Source organism: Ammospiza caudacuta, chromosome 18 (genome assembly GCF_027887145.1).
Source record: "Ammospiza caudacuta isolate bAmmCau1 chromosome 18, bAmmCau1.pri, whole genome shotgun sequence".
In the NCBI taxonomy this organism is placed as follows: domain Eukaryota; kingdom Metazoa; phylum Chordata; class Aves; order Passeriformes; family Passerellidae; genus Ammospiza; species Ammospiza caudacuta.
This window is the reverse complement of record NC_080610.1, coordinates 5,429,673-5,457,442: the sequence shown is the minus strand read 5'-3', so window position 1 is coordinate 5,457,442 and position 27,770 is coordinate 5,429,673. Positions and strand designations below refer to the sequence as shown.

The 27,770-nt window shown below is 52.3% G+C and overlaps 1 protein-coding gene across 2 annotated transcripts in view; it reads right to left on the bottom strand.

The window, feature by feature from the left end:
• Nucleotides 1-27,237, bottom strand: part of MSI1 (musashi RNA binding protein 1) — a 28,946-nt gene extending 1,709 nt beyond the window's left edge. The window contains exons 1-14 of one of the 2 annotated variants that reach the window (XM_058816642.1): nt 27,072-27,237; nt 26,761-26,801; nt 26,559-26,640; nt 26,361-26,445; nt 21,654-21,695; nt 19,905-19,997; nt 9,801-9,849; nt 7,718-7,800; nt 6,983-7,100; nt 5,310-5,390; nt 3,989-4,045; nt 1,147-1,215; nt 871-1,043; nt 384-449 (exon numbers count right to left, since the gene is read on the bottom strand). In XM_058816642.1, the coding sequence (XP_058672625.1) occupies nt 408-449; nt 871-1,043; nt 1,147-1,215; nt 3,989-4,045; nt 5,310-5,390; nt 6,983-7,100; nt 7,718-7,800; nt 9,801-9,849; nt 19,905-19,997; nt 21,654-21,695; nt 26,361-26,445; nt 26,559-26,640; nt 26,761-26,801; nt 27,072-27,130 (1,074 nt within the window). In that variant the 5' untranslated portion in view covers nt 27,131-27,237 and the 3' untranslated portion in view covers nt 384-407. The remainder of the gene's footprint in view (nt 1-383; nt 450-870; nt 1,044-1,146; nt 1,216-3,988; nt 4,046-5,309; nt 5,391-6,982; nt 7,101-7,717; nt 7,801-9,800; nt 9,850-19,904; nt 19,998-21,653; nt 21,696-26,360; nt 26,446-26,558; nt 26,641-26,760; nt 26,802-27,071) is intronic. The other variant, XM_058816643.1, reaches the window with a different exon arrangement.
• Nucleotides 27,238-27,770: the final 533 nt, after the last annotated feature.

Here is a 27,770-nt window from a genome sequence, read left to right as displayed (position 1 = left end):
AGAACAACCAGCTGCATGGTGGAGGCTTCCCCAGCCCCACAGAAGAGCCAAGCTTGTCTCTCAGATCACCACTGGGTTGTGACGGTGGCCAACCCTGCAGATGTTTTCTCTTTTTGTCAGTGCTTCATTTTATTCTTCTTTGTGCCAGACCCTAAGACACTCTCCACTCCCAGCCTGGGGAGTGTTCAGTAGGAACCCAACCTGCCAAGCCTCCTGGTTCAGGAGGGAGCCCAGGCTGGCCACAGGACTCCTCCCACAGGCTGGGCCAGGCCATGGAGCCACACAGCAATATCCACAGCTTCAGCTGAGAGCCCAAGCACAGGGACCAGCTCAGAACCTCACTCCTCTCTCTCATTACCTGCTCCTGTTCAAAGCTGTCTTACCTCCTGCCTCCTTGGTCCCCAGCTTCAGTGATACCCATTGGTAAAAGCTGTTGCAATCAAGGGACCCTGTGAAGAAAGAGTTAAAACCCCACTCTTAAACAAAAGAACAGTGAAGAAGAATTGCTAACACAACAAATTCAGTCATGGCCCAGATGACTGAGTAAATGTTTTCATTTGGAGGTGCCAGGTCTAAAGATCACATCGCCCTGCAGAATGCTGTGTCAGGGCCAAGATGGGCTCTTGGAAAGCCTGGGCTAGATCAGGGAAAGGACTGGAGATCAGGACCTTGAGTGGTGATCAGAGAGAGCCAACAGTAACCAAGCATGTGGGCTCTGCACTGCCCATCTTGGTCTGGGGCTCAGCAGTGGCACAGCCAATGCTGCAGTGGGTGGTATTTCATCACCAGAAAACAGACAGTGGACTGAGGGAGCCACATGGGGACACAGCCCACTCCCCATGTCTCTCCCTGCACAGAGGGAGCACTCACCCCTAGGCTGTGTCCAAAGCCGGTGCTCGGGGCTGGGCTGGCAGCGCTGATGTAACTGCTCACCCCTGAGTCCTGGTTGGCAGCCCCGTAAAGCTCTGCCATGGGCCCGGGACTGGTGGTGCCCAGAAAGCCTCCGGTGCGACTGGGGGTGGAACCTACAGCAGGCAGCAGAACTACAGAGTGAAGATCCCAAAAATGCAACCCCGTCCCACCCCCCTCCCCAGCCCCTTGGCAAAGCTCCTGCAGGGCCCGTGCTGGGGAGGGAAGTGGAGTTACCTGTCCCTCGCACCACGGCCGCCGCAGCCGCTGCTGCCGCCATCGGTCCATACGCAGTGAGGGGGATTGCTGCAAAAGAAGGAACAGGCAGCTCAGGAGCACTGTGGCTACATGGGAAACTCCTCAAAGGGAGCCTGCATTTCCTATTGCAAAACACTGGGCTCACACATATGTATTGGCTTGGTGCACCACAGAGGACATTAAAGGATGACAACAGGGAAGTGCATAGCCCTGAATTTACCAGTGTTCTTTTGCACAGCCAATGTCCAGGGGAATGCACGAGCCATGCTCTGTCAAGCTCACATCCCAGAGCAGCCAAAGGCATGGTGTGGAAGAGCTGAATGAGAGTGGGCAATTTCAGATGTATCCTGTCACTGCTAAGCTTGCAAGATGCAGTTAATCTGAAGCTACAGATCCAGATTTTGGCAGTAAATGTGGAGAATGGCAACAGCTCAGGGACAGCAGCTGAGGCTTAACATCCTGAGGCTCAGCCCCTCCTCTGTGTCTTGTTAATATTCTTGAATAACAATTTAATAGCCTCTTTCTCCCTATTTCTTTGCACAACACATACCATTCTCCCCACACTGAGTTTTGCTCCTGATTGCTCAAAACCTCATTGTATATTGTAGAAAAGCAGGAAACATATACCTAGGGAACAGGAACTAGAAATTGCTTAATTAAAACAGTAAGTCTTAATTTATATGTAGCAGTTCTAATTCCCAACTACTGCCAGAGGCATTCAGCCCTCGGGGCAGGAGGCATCTAGCCAGTATGTTTCTCTTTGCCCTTAAAATGACTGGGTCAGCATTTCATGCTTGAATGTGAAATTCACTGTGATTCTGTTTAGAGCACCATAAAAAGAGGTCAGAACAAATCAATCGCGTAAAGGCTGAAACCCAGACTAGCTTAGGAGGGAATATTTAGTAGCAGGCACCAGCGTGTTTCAAGCAAACGTCATAGGAGGCTTCTATCTGGGTTAGCCGCTCATTACAGGCCCTGGGCCAACGCAGGCATGTTGCTGCTCCACATCACCCCCAAAGATGCTGTTCTGGGAAAGAAAGGCTGCTGGCAGCCACCCTCCTGCAAGTCCCTAACACATGAGTGAATGTGGTTTTACTGGCAATGTCATCTCAAAAGCTCCAGCTCTTTTTCCAAGAAAAATCCTTCTTGCCTTTGCAGTGTTATCTGCTGAGACACCAGGTTTGTGCTGGGTGACAAAGCACCTGTGCGTGCATCCCTGCCTGTGCCATCCCCTCCCTTTGGCTCCCCTCCCAGAGCCGTGGAGCGCAGCCCGTGTGTGCTGCAGCCACTCAAGGCACGAGGGCCCTCGAGCGCACGGCTCTGCCCTCCCCAGGGCCAACTGCAGCCTCTGCACGGGAACCACGGCCCAGCCAGGGCTGTGCAGCGCCTGCTTAACAGAAGGGAAGCGTCTCAGGGAGGGAAGGATGCCACGATCCCCAGCTGGTACTTCAGCGAGACACTCAGGACTGTCAGCTAACGTGGCACCCAGCCAGGACAGCAGCATTAATAACTTCTTGTTGTGCAGAGCTCTGGTGCACCCCCAGCACCAGTGACAGCCAGGCCCTGGGTGAGTCACCTCTGCTAGGAAAAGGTGCAGGACAGCTAGGGGTGGACATGAAGGGAGAAACTATTCCACCAAGTCACCAACATTCCTCTACAAATGTGATGGGTTTTGCAGAAAAACACACATGTAAATAAACAACTGGACACACATCTGCTTTGCTTGCCAAGCAGAAGGCTCAAAGGTGCTTATGTAGCTGCATACATGGTGTCAGGGAAGGGTTTTGTTATGAGGGAATGGGATTTAGTTTTCCCCTACCTCCCTCAGGGAAATTTGTTCATTGGTGGCTGCCAACCTCAGCATCCTCACAAACAGAGAGTCCCTGAGGATTAACATAGTTTTGTGCCACAGAAACTCCCTTTCAAGCCTGTTTGTACTGCTAATTCCAGAAGAGCTTCCTTGGAAGGTTTTCCATACCCCTTTGCAAAGAGATTCAAACCCTGAAACAGGTGGGGGCAAGGAAGCACTGGGAAGGAGGAACACTATGGAAATGAAATGGCACATGGGGAGCAGGGTGCTACACAAAGCTGCTTTTCTATGACAGAAACCAGGGACAGGACAGAGCTGGGGAAAACATGGCCATGGAAGGGCAAGTAGACAGAAGGAACATCACATAGGGAGAACACACTGCACACACCCCAGGGGCTGAGGATCCAGAGGGCATTTGCACTTTGAGGAAGGTCACTGAGAACAATCCTCTGCTCCCATTTTGTTCCACAGCTCCCTACAAGTACTGCAGGACTTTGCAAGGTCCCACCACACTCACTCCTACCTGGGAAGCCTGTGTGGGAGTAGCTGGGGAACTGCACCACTCAGAGCAGGGAAAGCATTCCCTGAAGTCCCTCCTTCCCAGGGAAATGGGGTTAGAGTAACCAGGAGCGCATCCACATCCTCTCCCAGCACTCCAAATTTCATCCTTGCAACAGCTCAGGTTAAAGCCATTTGTAGACCTGTTGAAGTCACCCTGCTCTCTGCAGCTTCCATATCTGGTTTACATACAGCCTGGGGCAAGGAGTTAAAAATGAGACAGGCAGCAGGAAAGGACCTGCATGGCCCTCTTCAGAGGCAATACACATGGCTCTGATTGCCTCTCCATCTTTCCATCCCCAGCTTTGAATGGAGCTTATCCAGATGAAAGAGGAAATAAGGCACGTTTCCAGTCTAACTGCGCCAGGCTGTGGAGCAGCAACACCACTGAAACAGCACAAAGCCCCCTTCTCCCCTTGCAGCTTGTGAGTTTAGGAAATGAGTGGGACTGACCTGTGAGCTCAGGGAGGACGGGGGCACTCGGGAGAGGGGTCCGCTCTACACGGAACTCTAAAAACGAAATGCAAGACAGCTTAGGAACTCATCAAACGCCCCCAGGGAGACCCCCAGAGACACAGCAGCCAGGGTCTGCTGGGGGAGCAGTCTGCAGCCAGACTGCAACCAGGCCAGTGTCTTCTTTAAACTCATTTATAACTGGTGCTGAAAGGTGCTGGACTCCTGCCCTGAAGGCTGAAAGGATCCATTTATCTCGGAATAAACGTGGCCAGGGTAGGGCGAGTTCAAGCATCACTGTGTAGCCTCAGGTCTGCCCTGGAGCACCACTCTGTGACCTGGCCAATCTGACCTCTCAGCCAATCTGACCTCTCAGCAGCAAGGCCAGTGGGTGCTCAGTATGTGCCACACTCAGCCTGGCACAGGTTTACAATGAGGGACTTGAAGCCACTACAGCTAGATTCATGGAGAGCTTCCAGACAGCCAGGAGGCAACAGCAACTTTCAGCCAGTTAGCCTGGGCTCACCTCGACAAAGAGGAAACTTCCCATTCCCAGCCCTTAATATCAAAACTTCATATATCAACCATCACACTGAGGGATGGAGTAAGGAAGGGATGCTCAGAGTTGCCACAACTCTAGAAAATAGCAACAGCACAGTGTGTCCCTTAAGTGTGCTCTGCCTTATTCACTGGCCTGGCAGAGAGCAGGAGGGGAGGCCCCACAGCTCTGAGCAGCCGGGACACAGCAGGTTCCAGCCATTGATCGCTGAATCCATGTTCTCAGTGCATGGCAGTGTTAGAAACCACCCAGTTTGCAGGGGATCTGCAGCCCCCTGATGCTTTGTGAAGGCTGTTAGTGGTCCAGGCACTGTTCAGAACACAACTGCAGTGCTGCAGGCACCTGCCTTTTGCGTGCCCAGGAGATCCCTGGCACATGGGGTTGAACATTCTGTGCTACTTTCAGAGTGGTGGCAACCCTGGTAAAGAGAGACAGACACACACAAAGGCAGTGAGACAGGCAGAGCTGCAGGGCCCTTCTGTGTCACAGCAGCAGCAGCCCTGCAGAGGAGGCCAGCAGAAAGGACATGGGAGCAGCCTTGGGCTTTTCCTGCCACTGCAGCGTGAGGATAATCCTAAAGAAGGACAAGCGGTTCCCACCTATTCCAGGGCTTCTCCAATCCCCCTTCCACATCCATCTCCACTTTAAAGAAAGACCAAACAGGGAAAAGGGTGAAAGGGGCAGAGCCTGGGTTATAGATCATGCCAGGGGTTCCCATCACCTGAAGGCAGACCAAAGAACAGAGCAGGGAGCTCCACTCACCAGGGAACTGGTAAGTGTAACCAGGTGCAATGCCAGTGTAACTTCGACTCGCATAGGTGGCAGCTTGGAAGCCTGGATAACCTGGGGAAGAGAACAGGACTCTGTTACTGCAAGCTGGAAAGGTCTGGCTGCTCACCAGCAGCAGGAGCATCCTCTGAACAGCAGAGAGAGGTAGCAGCAGAAGCCCCAGGAGAGCGCTGGGCAGAGCACACAACACGTGCGAGCCTGCAGAGTTTCAGCAGGCCCATTTAATTTTTCCTTGTTCCAAACATGTAAGGACATGGAGATTTCCTTCTCAGACTCACAGCTCTGCAGACTGAGGCTTTCTGATGCATCAGCTGGATTTACAAACAGGAGATCAGGGAGGAGGGGGCATTTGAATGGCTGAGTCACTTTTGCACTAGAAGGGTTGGTGAATGCAGGTACAAAGAACATTTCTCCATGGTGCAGGCAGAAGCACAAGTCCTGCTCTTCCCCAGGGAGCTGACCACCTATAGGAACAAGCCTGTGAGAGGGCAGGGCATTCACTCACAGATGAACATTTAATTTGAGATTTCTCAAGACAAGAGTCCGTATATCTACCAGTGACTCAGTTTGAGTCTTGCTGCTTTAAAATTCAGATGGCTCAGAAAAGGCAAAACCCAAAACCACAGGCTGGAGATTTATTTTCCTTCAATAAGTCAAGAGAAAACATTGGTGGAAAAATGCCCTTTTGGGGGTTTTGTTCAGTGACTAACTGCTACTCAGCAGGCTTAGCACTGAGAGCCAGGCTGAGTACACCCTGCCCAGCAACACCAGCAATGATCCTGAGCAAACAGTGCTCTTGGGTCAGCTCAGTCCTGGCTCCAATGAAAGCGAGAAGAGAGAGAAGCCAGGACCAGCACCCACACTGGTAGGATCATGCTGACTCTCAGATCCAGGCATGAGGTTTTGTGGTCCTACAAAAGATAGGGCTACAAATGACTTTTGTTTTTCATTTTTAAATTTTTATCTGAATGCTTTTGTCTTGGGAGCATTGGTAGACATGAAACTCAGCCTGCTTTTCACCAGCTTCTCCTTACAAGACAGTTCCATGATAATGTATAACTTTCCCTGTAATACCAGGTATTTACTGTACCTGAGAGGGAGGGAACAGAGTGAGACAACACTCAACTAGAATTTAAAGGGCGTTTTAACAGTCTGTATATGGCAGTGGGGACATTTACACCGACCACTGCTTCAAGCGGAAGCGTAGCAGCTCTTTAATCAACTCTTTAATCATCAGAAAGCCTGTACGAGATGAAGAGGCCTGGGTACAGATTACTCCACACTCAGCTCTGCAGTTACATCCCGTTCCACATGAAGGAATTGCTGTCCACGTGCACTGCGGGACCGTGGAGGAGCTGCCGAGGGGCAGAGCCGCCCCGCAGGGGCTGAGCCCAGCCTGCCCGGGTGTCACAGGACCGGCCCGGCTGTCCCAGGACCAGCTCGGCTGTCGCAGGCGGCGGTGGCACTCCGGTCTGCAGTTTTTCCCGGTGCCAGCAGAGGGCAAGTTGCGATCGCGAACAGGCCCCGGCGGCCCCGCACGGGGAGCGCTGCCCTTGGCCGCCCCGGCGCTCCCGGAATAAACCTCTAAGCTGCTGCCTGGCACGGCCGGGAGCGGGGGGAGCGCGGCAGAGCTGACCGGGGCTTACCCAGCATGCCGATCCCCAGCATGAAGGCATCCATCCCGTAAGGCATGACTCGGGACCGCCCTCGTGCAGAGCCCGTTGGGGACATCACCTCCTTCGGCTGAGCTTTTTTACACTCCACCTGCCACAAGAAAGTAAGGATCAGGCTGGCCTGTCACAGGCTGGATCACAGACTGTCACAGGACACAGCCACGGAGCACAGGCAGGTCAGGCAGGGCTGCCTGCGTGACAGCACGTCCCAGCCCCAGCCACCTCTGTCAGCCTGCCCTGCTGCCCTTCCTGGCATCACTGTCCCCAGCCCACATGGTGCCAGCCTTCCCTCTTGTTCTGCAGCCACCACAGGCAATGGGGAGTTCCAACACTGCTTTCCTCTTCGTGCTGTTGCCCTTGATGTTCTACTTGACCCTGCACCAGAGCCTCAAAGCCTAATTTTCCTCATTTCTGAATAAAGGTAAAACCTGCCCCTTCCCAGGCCACTACAAGGTTTAGTGTAACTTCAAAAACTCCAAGCGCAGTACAATTCCTTGTTTAGCTAGCTCTCCTCCTTGAGAACTCAGTATTATGCTTGTTCACCCCCATATGGTGAGTTTCTTCCCCAGACTGACTGCTGTGATTTTTGGGAAAAGACTCAATCTGATTCCCCACTGCAGAGAAGATGCATCAGGACCCAAGTGCCTCACACTCTGCCTCTCCCACACCTCAGTCCCTGCTCCCCCACGTTCTGCCCCAGACACTCACCATTTTGTTGTTGATCTCATGGAAGTGGATTTCACATACTTTTTCCACAATGTCTTCACTTTCAAATGTGACAAACCCAAATCCTGAAGAAAAAGCAAAACTCCCTGATCAGGTCAGACCTCTCACAGTTTGAACTCCCTACTCACAGCCTTTTATTGGCAGGAGAAAAGGAGAGTACAATCAGCCCTTTCGAAAACAGCTGTCACTCATCTTCCCTCTCCAGCAAATTCTACTTTTATGCACAAGAACAGGACTGTCCTCTTATAGATTCTCCTCTCCTACTCATCCCGTACTTCCCACCCACTCTGAACCCAATTGGTCTCAAACCCAGGTTTGTTGTTCTTTGGGTTTTTTTAAATTTTGCTATTTGCAAGGCAAACCACATGGCTGGTAACACAGGGGAGGATCTGGGCAGATGCTCACACAAAGAATCGGTGGGGAAACCAACAGCTGCTTGCCAGGACATCACCACCCTCGCTAAACGCACCCCACCAGCAGGAACACCCTGCAGCTCCCTCGCAGGCACTGGCCATAAAGCCTCGTGTGAGCAGGCACAGATCAGCAGTGCAGCTCCACACAGCGAGGCAGATACAGGCACAGAGATTTGCAAAGTTTCACCAAAGTAAGGTTTGTATCTGGGGTAAGACAGGACAGCGTGTTCCTGGCCCCTGGCCCACGCTCGCACCTCCTTTCTCTCACCAACCCCTTTGCTGACAGCTCTGGCAAAGCCCAGCTCGGGTGGGCAGACTGAACTCCTCTAAGCTGACTGCAACTGTTTCCGGAGAACTGAGGCAGGTGGGAGGATGTCTTAGAGCTCGCTGTGCAAGCAAGCTGGGATTAAGCAGAACTTTCCGCTTTCCAGAGCTGGCCAATTCCAGAGCTGGTGTTGTAAAATAACATTCAAAAGCAGATGGGAATCCACTGCCCAAACCTCACCTTTTCTCCACACTGCCAGAAACACCTCGCTATAAACTCCTCCATCTGTCTGTGCCCAGGTAGATTCACACCACTCACCTCAACACCCATTAGCAGAGGAGCACAGGAATTCAGCAGAAAAATGTCAAAAGCAGTCCTGAGCCCCATCAGTCCCCCACCAGGCCTGCTATGCCCTGGGCTGAGCCCCTGACTGTTGACACAGTGCCTAGCAGCTCTCCCTGCTGCCTCCCAAAATGTCCAACGGCTCTAATTGGACCAGTGACTGGCAGGCACCCATGGAGGAACAGGGGTTAATGCTTCTTCCCTTTCAAGATGAAGCTGGAACAACATCCTAGGACTGCCGAGGCCTGGCAGTCAAAGTAGATTGAATGGCTTTAGAAAAAAGTAAAAATCTGAAGGGCACAGAGAGTAGCAAGAGCAGAAGGGAGAGTTCCTTCGCTGCTCTGGGGGCAGGACTGCTTGGAAGTGCTTCAAACAACACACAGGAAAGCAGTCAGCATAGGGCTGTTACTGACCCTGGCTGGGAAGAGGCTGAAGCTAAGTTTGCAGGTCAAGTTGTTGCCATTAAATCTCCAAGCTGGATGCAAGTGTCAAGCCCTGCCACACCACCAGGTAGTCGGCCTGAGGACTGACCAGGAAGGCAGGGACACCCATGGATGGGCTGGGTCTGTATAGCACAAATAGCACAGCCTTGCTCCATCCTGTAACCAGACTCCATCAGCAGGACTCTGGTAAGAAAAGGTGACCTGGGAGCACAAGTGGGCTCCAGGCCGAGGAAGGGGCGAGAAGCAGGCACTCTTCAGGCTCTCGTGTCAGCTTTCCCAGAGCTCAGATTACTCGGGACAAGGTAAGACACACACTGCAGGCTGGAGCCACGGAGGTGAGCATGCAGAGGAGGGGGCCGTCTCCTCTCACGTATCTGCAACTCGACGAGTTTACAGCACAGGAAACGCACTGGACAAAAGCTCTCTGTGCTGTGAGGGCCGCTGGTAAAAGATGCAGATGCAAAAGAATGGGGTGACTGGAGGCAAGATAGAGAGCAGCTGCGACCTGCATCCCCTGCTGCTAGATACCGACCCCTCCCTAGGCAAGGCAGGAGGCAAATCCTGTGCAGTAACCCCTCCTAGGGCCAGGAGACAGCTCTCACCTCGGTGTCGGTTGGTTGTCTTGTCAAACATCAGCATCGCATCATCCACCTGCAAAGAGAATGGCTGCAGTCAGATTATTACTGCTGCAACAAGCATCCTCCAACACAATTGTTCAGAGCTTCCCTGGCTTTCCCAAACCTGAGGGGATCAAGATGAGACATCCTGTCCCCGAGAAGGAAACAGGGTGTGCACACATATGCAGTACACATAAGCTATCACACCAGGCACTTCCTCAAGCCACAACCAGCATGGTCCTGGTCCCCCCACCAGCCCAGGGCAGGTGCTGCTGGGCTGAGCCCTTTCGGCCCAGCCCGTGGCAGCAAGCGACCCCGATTGTTTGCCTGCAGCTCCAGCCGGGAGCCAAGGAGCAGGGAGGGCATTGTTCCCAAATCCCAGCCTCAAAGGAGAGGAGAATCAAAGGGGGGCAGAGAAGCAAAGCTGGAGAGGGGAGAGGAATAAGGGGCCTCCCAGCGGTGGGGGAAGCGGAGGCCTCAGACAACAGAGCCTGCCTGGGAAAGCTGGGAGGCGCCCCCACCCCCACCCCATGAGGAGCCTTTCCTCTAAGTGAGGTTTCCCACTGCTGGAGGCTGTAATTAGAGCAAATTTACTGCAAGGCCTGAGCAGGGCTGCCTTCCCGGGGGGAGGGGCGGCCGGATCCCATCCCCCAGCCGGCCTGGGGCTGCTCTCCTCCGCGGCACATCACCGCCTGGTGCCACTTTTCCCCCCATCTTCCCGCGGGTGTTGCCTTGTGGAGCAAAGCATCCACTCCGCAGGTCAGCCCGAGCAGGGTTAAAAAATACACTTCAATCCCCTCCGTGTAAGCTCCAGTGTAAACCTGTCCCACTGACCCATCCCTCCTCTAATACCACTGCCTTAATCCGATTATGAAACTGGACGTGCAAGTGCTCAGGGGAGGTGGCAGCAGTCTCCGGCCAGCAGCTGCCCTGGCCCTCCTCCTTCTCCATGTGAGACAGCCCCTCCCTGAGCAGCGAGCCCTGCACGCCCCCCAGCTCTACAGGATTTCCCCCTTGCCTTGCCCCAGGAAGAATCTGCATTGCTGGCTGCTCCTGAACAGTCACTGGACCTGGCAGAGCGCTGGCACAGGCAGCCACGGGCTTTGCCCATGGAGACCCCACAACCCCAGTGAGGAAGGGAGAGGCTCCTACTCGCAGGCCCCCAGGACACCCAGCTCCACCTCAGGGCCAGGTGGATGGAAGGAGCCCTTACTGACAATTCTAGTACCATCATAAGCAGACAGGGATCATATTTGATGCCCTTGGCATTGTCTAACACATCCACTCCAGGTGACAACAGACAACCTGGCTCCTGCTCATCTCACACACTTACCATCCTGGCTCAGCCTCCTCAGCCAAGTAAACAAACACCTGAGAAACATGCCAAGCATCCAGCCTGGAGCCACAGGGGACATAAGCCTTGACACAGACCTGAAGCAACTCCTCAGCAGCTTCCCAGGACACACAGTTAGGGAGATGGGCACTGAGAGCAGCTCCTCACGCTGTCATTCCCCATTGCCACTTGCTCCCACATCTGCACCATTTCTCTTCATGGCATAGCACAACTGTCATGTGCTGGAGGGAAGCCAGACATGGCTTTAAAAAAGTTCAACAGGTTTTATTGTCTGGTTTTCCTCGTTTTAAAATCTAGATCCATTCCCCCATGCAGTTCACAAAAGGCTGGAGAAATAGCTGCTGTCCTCCACAGTAAACACTGGGAAAGCTGTGTCAAAGGCACTCTGAGGCAGTGCCACTCCTAGCTCAGGTAGCTGGAGACCACAAACCCATCACAATGAGAGATGGGCATGAGAAAAAAAAAAACAAACTAGTGTCAATGAGCACAGGCCCACTGCTGATTTACTCTGTCTGACCAGCCCTCCTCTCTGCAGAGCCTGGGAAGCAGGAGCAACTGCAAGTGGCAGAGCTCACTGCACTTCCACACAAACTCCTGGCACAGCAATATCCCAGGCAATGGCTGGGCACTGCCACAGTGCTCAAGCACTCAGAGAAAGATATGCAACCACTTCATCCCAAACCATGCTGTATGCTGTGAGCAGAGCTGCAGCCTTCCTCCTTCTGCGCTTTTTCCAATGGCTCTGCTTTGACGTGTACCCAGCACTCCAAAATGTACTTGTCTTGCAAAGACATATTTGTTGTAACACACGTGCTCTATTTGAAAGCTGTTTCCTGCTAAAAACTACATCTTATACAGTACATAAGTGTGTGTGTGTGTGTGTGTGTATTTATGTGTGTCTGTGTGTGTATGCACACAACTCCAGAGCTTCAACTCTGTATGGCTGTAACTGATATATTTTATTGCCTTTAAAACCTACACATGACCATCTTTATGTCTCCTTTCAAGGCAGCCTGTGGGTTGAGTTGGGTGGTCTCAGCACACACCTGTGAGGTAAAGCAGGGCCCAGATCCCCCCTAACCCTGGCAACAGGGGATACATCCATCTGTCTCCTGCCATGGATAACTTGGGCAGACCCTCCCTCTGAGGCACCACATCCAGCGCCCACCAAAGCTCTGCCTGCACCGACTCTACCCCACCACGGGCCGTCACTGGGCAGCTATTGTGGTGCTGAAGCACCGCAATCCCCCACCCCCGCTCTTCCCTCCGCGCTGGGCCTTTCCCGGCTGGGCCGCGCCGGGCCCCAACAAAGGCGGCCGCCGGCGGGGCCGTCGCGATGGCAACGCGGCCGCCATGGCAGCTGGGGCCCGGATTAGCGGCTCACAAAGCCGCCCCGCAGCGCTCCGGGCCCGCGGCCTGCCATGGCCTTCGGGAGGGCACCCACCGGGGGCCTCCGGCACCCCAGCACAGGCGAACCGGCGTTCCCGAGGGATTCATGCCCTCGTTCCAGCCCCGCGGCTCTGGGCACGGACACCTTCCACAGGCTGCTGCAGCCCCTCCAACCGGGCCGTGAACCTGCCTCAGATGGGGCGGCACAGGTTCTGTGGGCAGCCTGGGCCGGGGCCTCGCCAGCCTCACAGGGAAAAACTTCATCCTAAGAACCAACCTAAACCTGCTCTCTCTCTCTCTCTCTTTCAGTTTGAAGCCATTCCCCCTTGTCCTGGCACTACATGCTCTTGTAAATGATTGCCCCCAGGAACCTGGTGCCTTGAGCTAGAGGGATCAGACAGGATGACTTGGTGCTCCCTGCTTTCTAGGTCCTAAGTGTTCCTATGCCTTCCCTAAATAAGAAGGGGAAAAAAAGAGAAGTGATTTTTTTTGCATGCTTCCTGTCTGGGCTAAAATGTATTTTTCAAAAGCATCTATCCTAATTTAAAGTGGTGGCAAATCTGCGACACACTCAGGCTTGTGGCCTGAGGGTGACATACAAACCTTCATGCAAAAGCCATCCAGCAGCCTGGACTCCCCTGTCCTCAGAAGCAGAGCATGATCTCCCCCTAAAGCCAACATCCAAACTGAACTTGCCACTGGATTCTCAACAATTGACTAAAAATCCCCCCTGGGAACCTGGTACCTTGAGCTTAAGGAATCTGCTGTCTTCTCTCTAGATCCTAAGTGTTCCTGTGCCTTCTCTGGACAAGCAGGAGAAATGAGGAGCAATTTTTGTCCTGCCAGGTGCTAAAAAAAAATGTGAGGGCACTTGGAAGAAGAGTGAACAGAGTTCACTCAGAGAAAGCCCTTTCCTCAGAGGGTAAGTCCCCTAAAGCAATATTTGAAAAGGGCATCCTCAACAGTTCCTTTTCACACAGTCCCAATGCAATTCCAGAAGTAGTACTAGACCCAAATAATAGGAAAAAGTCTCCTGAAAAAAACATTTTCTGAGATGAAGATACCATGACTGAAGCTTCAGCATCTCTCATTTAAAGGTGCCATAATTACAAATAATCCATCCAGCTTTGGCCAAAATATCTGGGGGTTTTCCGAGGTTTAATTCCACTCTAATATCTTTCAATTTTCCTGTTTCATTTTTAGTTATCTGCTATGGGGAAGCCAATGACATCCTCATGCAGTATTAATAAAATAATAATTTTCAATACCATTTTGATAGGAAATGTTGGATGCACTTTCACAAAGGTAGATTTTGAAAGTTGGTAGTTTTGAAAGCAAAGGGTTTGTGGAGATGGAGATTCCACCTGAAGTGCAAATAAAAATGTCTGAGCTGGTCCAAGAAGGAATCACAGAAATATATTTGTAGTAAAGTTAAGCAGAAAAATAGTAACTGTTGAGACAGCTTCCATATGGAAAATAGAAACCAAACCATCTAGAAACCACTTGGCCATCCTGTCAAGAGACAGACAGCATTAGCAGCCCTGTGAGGTTCTCCCAGCTGCACAAACAGGACAGGCCAATTCCAGGAGGAGGATGCATGGACAGAGAGGCTGGCTCCAGGGAGCAGGTGTGCTGTGCTTTTCAGACCCTTCTTACCCTGCTCTGCAGAACTCTGGGAATGAGACTTGGCCAAGGGGACAGAGCCTGCTCCATGCCACAGAGAGCAGAACAGCCTGTCCAGGTGTCCTTGCCCGCTCTCACAGGCACCTGGCAAATATCAGGTGAACCCCAGAAGACCTGAATGACCATTACTGCTGGAGTGGTTTTGGCTGTGTGCCTACCAGATGCGGAGCACAGAGAACCCTTTGTTCCAGAGGCATTGTCACCACAGGCCAAACAGCCTACTGCCACAAGAGAGGTGATCAGATTCCCCTTCTCCTCCCCTCCCCATCTGTTCATGGCAACCATGTTATGTGTGAGAATTTACATAAATTGCCCTCTGATCTGTGGAAGAAAATCCAAAATCCAGTTTGGAAATCCACAGCAGGTTGACAAGTAGCTTTGATCCCTGAAATTTCCAGAGAGCGGCAGATTAAGGATTAATTAATTAACATTCTCCCAATCCAAAGTGAGGAAAATCATGGCCACTGTAAGCACAGAAACAATTCTTCCTTAAAGGCATTTGCCATCAGTATCTGAAGGTTTTCCCATTAGCAGAGAAAACTCATTTCACACACCTAAGTCAACCACCCCATTCTTGTGGCAGGAGTACATGAACAGGCATTTGTGACAGACCTACAGACCCTCACCTGATCCAGCACCTCAGACACTGTGATTTTCCCTCATGGCAACAGTAACAGCCATCACCCCAGTGAGACCTCAGGACCTCTCAGGTGCAGAATTTGGATGGAGTATTAGATGGCAGCCTAAAGGTCAGAACCCTCTCAGACCCCAGATCTTTTTTCTCGTTTGCTTCCAGGGTATTTTTAGAGAGGAGATCTCTCTCTTTCTCTGGGCAGGAGAGAGGCTGAGCTTTCATGGCCAACTCATCCACACACAATTACCTCAGGCCCAGTGAGAGATGCAGACTGGGTTTAAGCACTTTCCAAGCACCCTTGGTGCTGCAACTGATTAGTGAGTCATGCAAAGACGTCACTGGGAATGTATTTCCTGCACTGCTGCTTCACCAAATGTAAAAGCACACAACAAAACCATGAGTTCAAAAACCTGATTCAGGTGCAGGCCCCCGTTTCTTCCAGGACCTCTGCACTTCCAGTTTCTGTTAAGATCAGCTTCTCTCCTGATGACAAACAAAAGACCAGCTGCATCAAGTTAGAGCAGAGCTCTGCCTTGCCCAAAACCTCCCAAGATACCAACCAACAGACAACTTTGGAAGAACATAAAGATAAGGCAAGGATATTACCACAGAGCCCAGAACACTACATCCCCATCCAAGCTATTTGTGATTTGGAGATTTCCTGAATTCAAAGAGGTGTCTGGGTCTGTTAAAAGACCTTCCATGAATTTGCCCAATCATTTTGGAGCCTATATAAATTTTAGTAACAACATCCTGCGGCAAAGATTTCACAGTTTAGATATGCACCACGATAAAATGACTTTATTTGTTCTAAGCCTCCTCCTATCTTGCAATTTATATGACCTTCTCTACCACAAAACTTCATCAGACCAACTCTTGCATTAGAAAGATGATCTGAGTTTTTTTCAGTTTTGATTTGAAACAAATAACCTTGCTTACAAGATCAGATACCCAACAGTCCAAAGAAATTACTCTGATGGACAACTCCTTTTCCTCCCCAAAAACAATACAGAACAACATGTTCCCACAGGTTGAAGTAGCAAAGGAGGAAGCTGCAACTTGAGCTCCTCTGGCATTCTCATACATGTTGAACTAGACACAAGACTAGCTGTGCCTGAGGTGGTAGCTGCAAGACACCTTCCTCCTCTCTCTCTTGCAGGTTTCAGTGAGGGTGGCAGCCTCAATCTAGAGCAGCTGTTGAAATAATTCCTTTTGCTGTCTAAAGATCTTCAACACCATCCAACTTAAGCCAAAGTACTTGGCTACACATACTGTGAATGAAAGTCTTTCCAGGACTTCTGTCCTACAGTTGAAAAAATAATCTCCTTTAGAAAGCACATGCATGGCCTGAGCTTGGAGCTCAGAGAGATTCAAGTTTTGGAACCAGAGAGGTGTTTCCTTGAGATCCAGCTTTGCTCAAAGCCTCACAGCTGCACCTGACAAACTACAGCCAGCTTGAGATCACTTTTCAGTCTCTCTCTCTCTGTACTAAAAAAAAAAAAAAAACAAACCAAAACCTTTGTATTTTCTTTCTCAGAAAAACAGCAGCCCATGTATTTTAGTCAGTGTTTTGCAAGGGAAAAAACCCCAAAGTGATTCCTCTTTGAAGCAGACACACTGTATTTGGGACCCTCTTTGAAGCTTCACCTTTTGTGCCTGTTAAAACCAAGAATTTTGATATGAAGAACTGGGCTGCCAGTCTCTCTCTCTCTTGCTTTATCACTAAGTAATACTCACGGATTTCCTTTTCACACATTTTCACCTTTTTTTTGCCACTTCCATTTTACAAAGGTGAGAGAAGGTTTTGGACACAGCAAGGAAACAAAACAAAGAGAATAAGCAAAAATGCCAAAATGGAAAAATCACATCTGGGACTTTTGTCTAATGAAATAGAAAACCATTTCCTTTGCAGCCCAACTAAAGTTCCATTTTTTTCCTGCTAATGGACGTAGGAGGTGTGCTGGTTCTGACCTGAGATGCACTGACACCAACCACCTTGGATGGGCTTGTGAGCTGCAGTTCACGAATTTGAACTAGAGAGAACATTATGATAATCTAATTTGACCTCATCTGTTCTGCAGGCCATAGCACTTCCTCTTGTAATTCCTTCAGCATGTACATGCTTTCTGTCTGGGCTAAAATGCATTTTTCAAAAGCATCTATTCTAATTTAAAGACCTTAAAAGGTGGCAAATCTGAGACACACTCAGGCTTGTGGCCTGAGGGTGACACACAAACCTTCATGCAAAAGCCATCCAGCAGCCTGGACTCCCCTGTCCTCAGAAGCAGAGCATGATCTCCCCCTAAAGCCAGCATCCAAACTGAACTTGCCACTGGATTCTCAACAATTGACTAAAAATCCCCCCTGGGAACCTGGCACCTTGAGCAATCAAGACAGGATGAGCTGGTGCTCTCAGCTTGCTCCTCTCTAGATCCTAAGTGTTCCCGTGCATTCCCTGGACAGGCAGAGGAAAGAGGAGCAATTTTTGTCCTGCCGTGTCCTAGGTAACTGTGGGGCCACTTCAAAGAGAAGGGAACAGTTACAAAGCTCTTTACTAACAAGCTAAGTCCTCTAAAGAAATGCTTTCAAAGAGCATCCTTAACAGTTCCTTTCCACACAGTCCTGATACAATTCCAGAAGCAATACTGGGCCTAAATGACTTGGAAAGTCTCAATGAAAAAACATTTTCTGAGATGAGGATACCAGGAGCTTCAGCACCTCCCACTTAAAGATGCCATAAATCAAAGAGATGAAGACCACTCATGGTGTCTGGGACACCCATAAAGACAGGATTCTAGGAGACCTCTGAAATTACACAGCACATCATAAAGAGCCACCAAAAGAGACTGTGCATCAAAATCATGTTTTCCATGAGTAATAGCTGAAACTGAAGGCAACGGGCTTAGCCCTACAAACCACACAACAGCACATTCAGAGCCCAGAACTCCAGAGGTGAAGGCCACAAGGCTTTCCTCTGAAATGCACTTTCCCATCAATCCTGCCCATCCAAGCTCTCTACTGTAGAGAATCTCTCAGGAAACAATTCTCTTGGCCATGGGTGAATTATTTGAGGCTTAGTCTGGAAGATGGTTACAGGCCAGGAACGATGCTTTACACAAGAGCTCTGAAGAGTCTCTCATCTGAAGTGCACAGATGAGTCAGAAAATTGCCCTGAAAACAGCAAGTCAATCTGACCAACCCTAACATCTCCCCATGGAACCTCCCCAGAGCCAAGGGGACAACTGCTCCAGCCCCACACAGACTTGAAGCTCTGGATGTTGCCCAGGACACTGGTTCTTCAGAAATGAATTGCTGAGCAGAACTCTCCCTCCTGCCCACTCCAGAAAACAGTCTCACACAACCACTCCTTGCCTGACATCAGAACACCTCTCAGCACACAACCATTAAACAAGAGAAACATAACAGCACCCCAAAAGAGCTGGAAAGGACTGCTCAGACTAGAGCAACTGTAACTGCCTGTAGACTGAGTGCCCTGTGACATGCTGCTTTGAATTAGCAGGGATACAGTCAAGGTTAAAAGGGGATTATGCCAAAGACAATTTGTTTTCCTATCAAACACATCCATCAGCACAGGAGAACTTGCAAGTCAAACAGCCTTAAGACTGCACAGACACATGAACATCACCACCTTTAGTGGTGGCACCCTTGAGGATACCATGTAACAGCTCTTGGGGACACAACAGAGTTTGCCTATTTCTTATAGAAAATGAAACTACACAGAGCTACCAACTGGCAAACACAAGGATATCTGACCACTTTCTCTTAGAAGTGAACAGAGTCCCACTTTGCACACATGTAAATTTGGCTTCAGAAGCTGAACAAAGGTTCTGAGCAGATCCTTGTCTCAAACTTTCTGCCCAAAAGTTTCAGCAATATGGCAAATCTGGTTACAAAACTCCCTTTCTTTTCACTAATTAGCGTGCCTTAACATGACATCACCCTTTTGCAGGAAATTTCAAAAGAAAATACCAACCCTTCACCCCACACTGCAGCTTCCATGGTACCTCCCTCCATGACCACGATTCCATCAGCAACGTTCTGGCTGGGTCACCACCCACCAAACCATGCTCTTCCCTCCTGACTGGGCAGGAAGGTTCCAAGAGCTGCAGAATCCAACATTTCCTGCCCCAAAGAGCAAACCCACGCACAACTCCACTGAATAGCAGTGAAACAGTGACAATGTCCTGCCCACAGAGGTGACCACACTCCTTGGGTACGATGATCCCCTTCAGTTCCTAATCCCATTAAAAATCTTGGGATCCTTCAGTCTAATCCTGCTGATAGCACTCCTGGAGATGCTGACAACCTCCTCAGCTGAAAGGTCACAGCTGAGCTCCCTTCAATGCTCAGATTTGGTCCAGTCTCACAATTCACACACCTGGCTGTCATGGATCTCACAATTCACACACCAGGCTGTCATGGACCATGGCACAAGTGACTTCCAGCCACAGTAGCCCACCCTTCCCTGAGCCACCACCATACACAGAAGAGCCAGACCAACACAAGGGACAGCCTTGGTGCAAAACTGTCTTCAACTATACCAAACTTACACCACCACTTGCCCAAGACTCAGCAGAAGTTTCAGGACCAAAAGACTTATTTTTAATAAAGGATTATTGAAAAATAAATCACAATGTTTTGAGTTAGAAACAGGCCAAAATCAGAGGTTTGATAAAGCAGCCACTCTGTTAGGAGTGTCTACAGCATTTGAACAAACTGCAAATCTGTGAGCCAAAAGAGGCTTCTGGATAGGGAAAAATTTCCCATAGCTGAGGTCCTAGCAACTCTGGGAACAAGGATAAACTCTGTTTCAAATCACCACAGGGCAGGAGTCACTGGCTGTAGCCCCTACAAGGACATTACAGCCAGCCAGCATCTGTAACTGACCTTTAATCTACTTAACCCTTGCAAAAGACTCAAGCTTCTAATCCCGCCCCCACAAAAGTTCAGAAAACTCCTTTTGCCCCAGAAGCAACAGCTTTGATCCAACATCACTCAAGAGACTTACCTTCCCAAACTGCTCAAAATATTGTTTCACATCCTCCACAGTAGTGTTCACAGACAGACCACCCACAAATATCTTCTTCGTTCGGGTCACCATCTGGAAAAGGGAAGGACAGGAATTCACCAAATAAACCCAGAGCGAGCAGAGAACGAGACTCAAAGGCCACTAACTCCCCTCTGCTGCTGGGAAGTGCTTTTCCCTTTGCTGCAGGGCTTCCAACTCTTGAAGCCCTCTGGCCAAACACAGCTGGCAGATCTGTCCCACACCAAATTCTTGCTCTTGTCTTCACAGAGCCCACCACATGTGTCAGCACCCAGCCACCACCTCCTCGTCAGACAATTACCATCCTCTTCCCTCACCAACCTGTCACCACTCCCTTGGCACTGTGATACCACCCCTAATGTGTGGGGCACAACTGTCCCCTCCCCAGCCCTGCCACTTTGCACAGCCAGCCTTCTCCAGGCAGCCCCAGAGGCGCCTGCTCTGCTCCCAGGGTGGCAGGAAGCCATCACATGCAGGTTCCCCAGGCTTTGCCCTCCCACCCCACAAATTGCACAGCCTTCCAGTCTGAAATGGAATAACCCTCAGTTCACTCCCATTCTCCAGGCACTTCAATAGAGCCCAGTCAACACCCAGTTAAATCTCTTTTGCCTCTGCAAGAAGGTAAAGCCAAGATCCCTGTGCCACTTGTCACTGATACAGCCGGGACAAGGAAGAAAACTAACTACCCTGAGAGGGGCCATGGCTGCCAGGCTGAGGCACACCGACATCCTTTGAACCAGTTCTCCAGCTGCATCCTCCCCTTAGCTGCTTGGCTACACCCCTGCTCTCAGAGGAACACATGGTCCTAATTACCCCAAGGAGCATAGGGCTAATCCACAGCAATTCCCTGCCTTGGAGAGCAGCCCGTTCTAACACTAAAGCACCTTCTGTCACCAAACTGCTTAATGGAATTAACCCAATTCCTACCATGTGCTTCCTGGCTCCAGTTACTTGGGATACCTGCTCACCAATTGTTCTCAGTGCCTGAACCCCTTACTTCCCTCCCAGCACCAGTCTCCTCTTTCCTCTCTGCTTCTCAACACAGCTTCTACCCAGCTCTTTCACCCCTAACAGCACTTGGAATACAGACTCTAAACTTTAAAATTCACATCCAAGAGCCAAGTTAAAGGAAACGCAAAGTCTAAAGGCAGTCTCCAGCATGCTGCTGGCTCCTCAGCTAAAAGTTTCTAGCTGCACACCTAGACAAAGATCCTGCCACTGTGCATTTCAATGCCAGAGCCTCTTGTAGGTAAGATCCAACACCAAACTCCTTTTGCCTTTTCCAGTGCCGAAGCACACAAGGGCATTTCACAAAGTGAAATCCTTCTCCCCTTCCCTGCCACACACCTATTCATCATACACAGGTGCACACACACAACACTCTGCCACCTGTGTCACATCACAGCATGGAGCTGTTCCATATCTCCAAGGGCCTGGAACTTCCAACCGTTGTCTGCAGCCTGAGAAGGACTAAGGTCACCCTGGGCAGCATTTAATCCACCAGCTCTATCTAGTGCATCCTGAAGTACAACCAAGGGGCCTCCTGGTTCCTTCAGTGCCACACAAACTCCCAGCACTGTGCTCCAGGTGAGTCCTGAGCAAACCCCAGCGAGCAGCTCCATTGCATGCATTGCCACCTTGCACAGAAGGACAAGGTTCACCACCACAAATTGTGCCCCTTGTGGCACAAGGGCTGCCCACAGTGCTTACCTTGGGCTGTGCTCGGCGAGGGAACGCTACCTTCGGGTCAATCTGAAAGAGATGTGGAGAAGAACAGGTGAACACATTTTTCCTGCCTATTTACGGACACACGGTTTCCTCCATGTGTACAGTTGTCTCTGTCTATGTGGCACCTTGCTAAAAACCCAAAGAATCTACCTGAGGTTCATAAAATGAAGCTGGCTGCAGACATCTTTTCCTCTTGGTGAGGTGTAACCCAGGGAGACTACAAGTCCCAGCATGCAGCAGTCCATCTCCAGCTGAGCACTGGGCAGATGCACTGAGAGCCCATCACATGCTGGGATTAACAGGCTGGGCTGCACCCTCCCGCTTGGCCAGCCCCTGGGTGCCTTGCATCACCAGCCTCATATTAAAAGTGATTTCTTTTGCCTTTTTTGCTCTCACCCTTCACTCTTCCTACAACTACAGAGTTCATCTGGGTAGTAACAAGACAGAAAAGAAGCAGTGCCTAAACCCCCAAACATTTCATCCCTTCAAACACAGACTGAAGGGCAGACAAAAAGAAGCAATAAAAGAGCAGACAGGATGGCACAAATTAACCCGAGGAGCCCAGGCCAGGCGGCTGCGGAGGCTGCGGCCGCAGGGATCGCGCTGCCCCTCTCCCCAGGCCGTGCTGCACACAAAGCCGTGATGCCTCCCTCCCTCTCTCCCTCGGCGGGCTGAGCCTCCATTGTGCCTGTTCAGCTTCCCTATAAACCTGCTGCTGGCCGGAGCAGCCGGGCCCGCGCCGCCATCCAGGTGCCGCGTGTTCTGCCGGGCTCAGCACGGATGAGCGCCTGCCCACATCGGCCTCACACCACCAGCAGCACCACCACAAAGCTGGGACAACACCAATGCAGCTGCAAGCCAAACACCCACAAAGCCTTCTCTCCTCCTCAGCCACCACTTCTTTCTTTATAGCCTATTTTTACAGTAACTCCTGTAAAGTTACATCACATCGGGGGATGATCCAGACCTACAAATCAGCTTACAAAGACCTGTGGTAAAGGCAGGTTTGGCTCATCCCCACACTTGGACAGGCTGCAGCTGGGAGGGCAGCCTGGAGCATTGTCCCATCAGCCCAGCAGCTCCAACAGCCCAAAAGGAAGCTGTGTTTCTCCAGCTCCTCTCATTGCTTTGTTCAGCTTTCCAGCCCGGCTGCCCTCCCATCCCGCATCCTTTTACTTGTCTCACAGCCCCGGAGTTTGGCCCCCCTGTGCCCTTCCACCAGCTCCTCTGACTGCCTTCCCCACCTCCATCCTGACTCACAGCTTACAACATAAATAAACTCAGCACGTAGGTAAACACAGGCAAAACTGAAGAGCACAAATAAATTCAAAAATAAACCTCTCTCCCCAAGCTCCAAGCGCAGGCAGATTAGCATACCCTCCGGTGCCTCCCTGGGGCATCGGAACCATCCAGGCCCTCCCCTTCCCACTGCTTCCTGGCTAGTGCAGACACCCACAGCGAATTCTGAGGACAGGGGACGGCAGGAGACCAGGAGGTTGATGGCAGATAATAAGCAAAAACAATAATCTACTGTCTTTTACTTCTCAGCCAGTGTCATTCAGCTCCTGCCAATAAGATGCTTTCATACTCAGCAATGCTAAGCTCAGCCTCATTTTCTCATTACCCTGAGTGTGATCAACTGGGCAGAGATAACGTGTCCTCCTGGCTGGAGAGAGCAGGCAGTCATTTCACAAATTCTTCTGCACAACCAGCTATTGTTGCAGGTAGAGGGAGGCTGGGGTGACTGATTGCAGGCGCAGCCCTGGGAACACGCAGAGGGGAGCGAGTTCGGTGCCGGACTCAAGTTACTCAAACTGGACTGCTCCTTGGCTGCTGGAGTCTTTCCTTATTAAAGCAAAGGCACCGGTACCTTATTCCCTCATTTCTGGTGTTAAAACAAATAGCCCTGGAGGAGTTGTGTTTCAGTGTCACCCACTGACGTAATGGATCCTTTTTACAAACCCAGATAGAAATCTGCTAAGAGCATTCAGAACTGTTCGGATTGTATCCAAAAAACAAAACCCTAGATCAGGCTGCAGTGAATGGAAGTCACCTGAGCTCAAACTGCTTCCAGTTCACCCCACAAGACTTTGGTAATGAGGAATCCCACTGAAGTTGCAGGTGTACCAACAGGCCAGCCAGGTCCTTAGTAATGCTCTTCAGGCCACCTAGAGCCCCATTTCATAGCTCAGATCTCGTAAGTGCTGTGCTAGCCTAGCTGGTACCAGTGTCCCAAAGCACAGGGAAGGCTGGGAAGGACCTGCCAGACATCAGGTCTGGGTTTGTTCTTTCATTGTACCTCTGTCACTACCTCTGCCCTGCTGGTCTGCACTGCAGGGGAGCTGCAGATCACTCCCTCCACCACAAAAGACAAACCCAGCAAAAACTCAACAACGGCAACAAAGAAACGACGGGATGACCCAGCACTGCCAAGTGCTCTTCCCAGAGCGCGTAAAGAAGCAGCTCAAGGCAGTGGCCAGCTGCAGCTTTACAAAGTCACACAAATCTTTTACCTTGAGATTGTAAAGCCAATTCTCATATCAAGTATTTTCAAAAATAACCCTGTAGTCTGCTATCTAGCTTACAAACAAAGAGGAGTCTGAAAAGAACAAGGCTGCACCAAAGAATTGGGCCAACTGCCTTCATTAGGGTAGGAAGAATCAGAAGACAATGAAGCAACAAGTTGAGCAGACACTGTCTATCAAATGTTGTTTGCCAAGAGACACTAAGCCCCATGAGAAGGCTGTCCTTACAGGACACCAGGCCTTTTCCTGCAAAGTTTCATAAAACTCTAAATTAAGATTTAGATGAGTTTGTGTCATTTAACCCATGACTCACAGCAAAAAAGCAGGGAAAAGGCATATGGATGTTCCATGTGCTCCCGTAAGATCAACCTCTCACAAGGCAAAACACCCCAAAACATCTGACCCATCTGAAAACTGCACCAAACAAAAAATAAGAATGAAGGGGGAAGAGGACCAAAGTTCCTAACAAAGAAGGCCCTGGTGAAACTGTCCCCATTCTCTGTGCGTGCCGGCGGGGTGAGCGGAGCAGATGCAGCAGGGAATTTCAATGGCCACGAGGCCCTTCTGTTCTCCTGCAGCGCCCACCGTCCCTCCCTGCCCGCCTGGGCTGCACCCGGGGCCGCACAGCCCGCCAGCGGCGGCTTGGGGAGGAGAATGGACAGCGTGGGTTTCAGCTCGCTCCCAGCCCTGAAACACTTCCAGGATTAGTGCTACAACCAACATCCATCACTTGTCTTTGCAAGAGGGGTCTATGCCAGCCCACAGACTCATGACAGGACTAGCTGATCAGAGACTGTGTTTACACAGGCTAGTGAGAAAAAAAAAAAAAGAGAAAAGGAAAACCCTGGGCCCTCCTCAAAAGACATTACTGTAAACCCACCCCCCAGAGCAAAATTCACATCACTCCTGGAAGGACGAGGGCCAGGAGTCCTGGGGACCAAGCCTCAGCCAGGAAGGCTGGGGTGGGTTTAACCAGGAGCTCCCGTGGGGAGGAAGGACCTGTGCACATCAAAGGGAGCGATCCAGGCAGTTAAACAGCAACAGACATAAATCTTGCTGCAACTCGTGCCGTAAACCCTAAGAAAGAGGGTCTCGCTCTCCCGCCCTCTCCTTCTGCCAAGATAAAGACTAGGACGCCTGGGCCACGCAGTGCAAGAAATAAAACTCTGCAGTTGTACTCCTCAGCAGCCCTTGCCTGGAGCCAGAACATGCCCTCTCACCATGCCATCCCCTTGCAGACCCCGCCACTCCCCCATCCCCACCCTCACCTTCACCCCAGGGTAGCAATAAGGAAAAGGAATTCAGGGGAAGGCCAGTCACTGAAACTAAAGAGAAGGGACCTCCCACTCAGACATCTCACCCCCACCCCTCAAAACAGTCTGCACATCTTCTGAGCACCACAGATTCATAAGGCAGGACCCACCACCTAGCGCCACTAATCCAGCGAGCCACCAAATCTTTCTGCTGGCCCACCTGGGGGTCCTCATCACCCAAACTTGCAGAGTGAGGGCTGGAGCCACAGCCGCTCCAAGAAGCTGGTGGTAGCCCACACGGGCAGACACTGGCCACACTTGGAGACAATAAAGTCCTGAATCTCCACGACTACTACAAAAACTTCACCTGGAGAAACCACAAGAGAGTCTCTGGGGTGCACAGAATGAGGGCTCTGCTGGGAAGGGGGGATGCACAGGCCACCATGGCCAGGGAAGCAGGGCCTGGGTGCTGGGGAACAGCACCCCTGAGGAGGGATCAGTGCTCAGCAGCACACAGGATGAAAGGGCGGCTTCCCTCTCTCGGAACGCAGCCACGTCTTATTTCCCGGGCAAATCCTCATCCCAAACGTGTTCAGGTGTCCCAGCTTCGAGAGAGCTACAGTCACTGCCGGGATGGGCCTCGAGATGGGCCTCACAACCAACGAGCGAGAAGAAAACCATCACCAGGATCCACAGACCCGCACCAGGAATCGGCACACGGTAAGCCCTGTGCTCAGGCGGCAGCTAGGCTACCCGCCGACAAGTGGGACAGAGAAGGGAACGATCGATCCGTATCAGGAATCAATAGTTTACAACCTCTAACTGGAAATCAAACACTACAATCGACGGCTGCTCCGAGCACAGCCGTTCGGCCGGTAAATGCACCCCTGAGATGAGAGAAGTCATCTCACCGTCTTGGAGTCCAGTTCATGTCTGGATTGGGCCAGGACCTTGTCGACGCCAGCCTGGTCCATGAACGTGACGAAGCCGAAGCCCCTGAGCCCCGCAGCCCGGGCAGAAGAGGGGATGCGGAGAGAAGAGAGAAAGTTGGTTAAAGTGGCGGTCGGGCCGCGGCGGGGGCAAAGGGAGGCGCGGGCCCGGCCTCTCACCTGGATCTCTTTGTCAGCGGGTCCCGCATCACCAGGCACTCCTTCACCTCGCCGAACTGGCTGAAGTACTCCCGCAAGCCCTCTGCAAGTACAGCACCCACCGTGGGTGTCCCGTCCCGGCCTCGCCGCACCCCCCCCGGGCTCAACCCCAGCTCCGCCACCCCCAGCCCCGGCGGCAGGTGCGGGGCCCCGCGACGCTCACCTTGCGTGGTCTGCCAGCTCAGTCCCCCGATGAACATTTTGCTGCGGGAGGAAGGGGAGAGCCGTGAGCGGGGCCGCGCCGGGGGGCCGCGGCACCCCGCGGGGGTGGCGGCAGCGGCGGCGGCGGGGCCGCGCGGGGAGGGGAGGGCGCGGATCGGCCATGTTGGCAGCGGCACCGCCGCCGCCGCTGCCTCCGCCGCCGCCGCGCCTGCCCGGGCCGGGCGGCCGGGGCCGTGGGAGGGGGCGGCCGCGGCCGGACCGGGGGGGGGGGGGGGCGGTGGGGGTGGCCGGTGGCGGCCGCTGCGGAGGTACCAGGGGTCGTGCGGGGAGTCCGGGGAGGCGAGGCCAGGCTGGCTGCCGTCTGTCTCCATTCGGACCTCTTCTCCCTGCGAGGAGCGGCGCCGCACTCCCGGGGCAGATGAGCGCTGGAAAAGGGGCCGGACGGACAGGCCATGCTGCCCCCTCCCCCGACCCCTCTCCGCCGGGCGGGGAGGGAGCGAGGGAGGAGGGCCCGGCGGGCACAACCTGCCCGGCTCCTCCCACCCCCGCCGGCCCGCCGGCCGCCCTGCGCATAAAACCCGCCGGCGGCACCGGGGCCGAGTGCCGGGAGCCGCGCCCGCACCGCGCTGGGAGAGAGCGCCCGGCTCCAGGCTCGGCGGCGGCAGGAGCAGCCCCGGAGCTCGCAGCCGCTTTGTCCCCGGCCGCGCTGCCCGCACCTGCCCCGGGGCGGTGGACAAAGGGCGACGGAGCCAGGCCCGGCCCGGTGCGCTCGGGCTCCCTGCGGCGGAACCCGGAGATCCCGGCCCTGTTCCTCCCGGTGTTTCGCCGCTGCCGAGGGCGCTTTCAGGTCGGGACCAGGACTGCCCTGCTCACCCCGGGATCCCGACCGGGCAGCGGGGAGTCGAGGCGCCTTCTCGGAGCCCTGGTACCTCCGTGTCCCCTGGCAGCCCGCGGGGACCCTGCAGGGGTCAGGGGCTTCCCAGCCTCGCCGCTCGCTGCCCCGCACGGCAG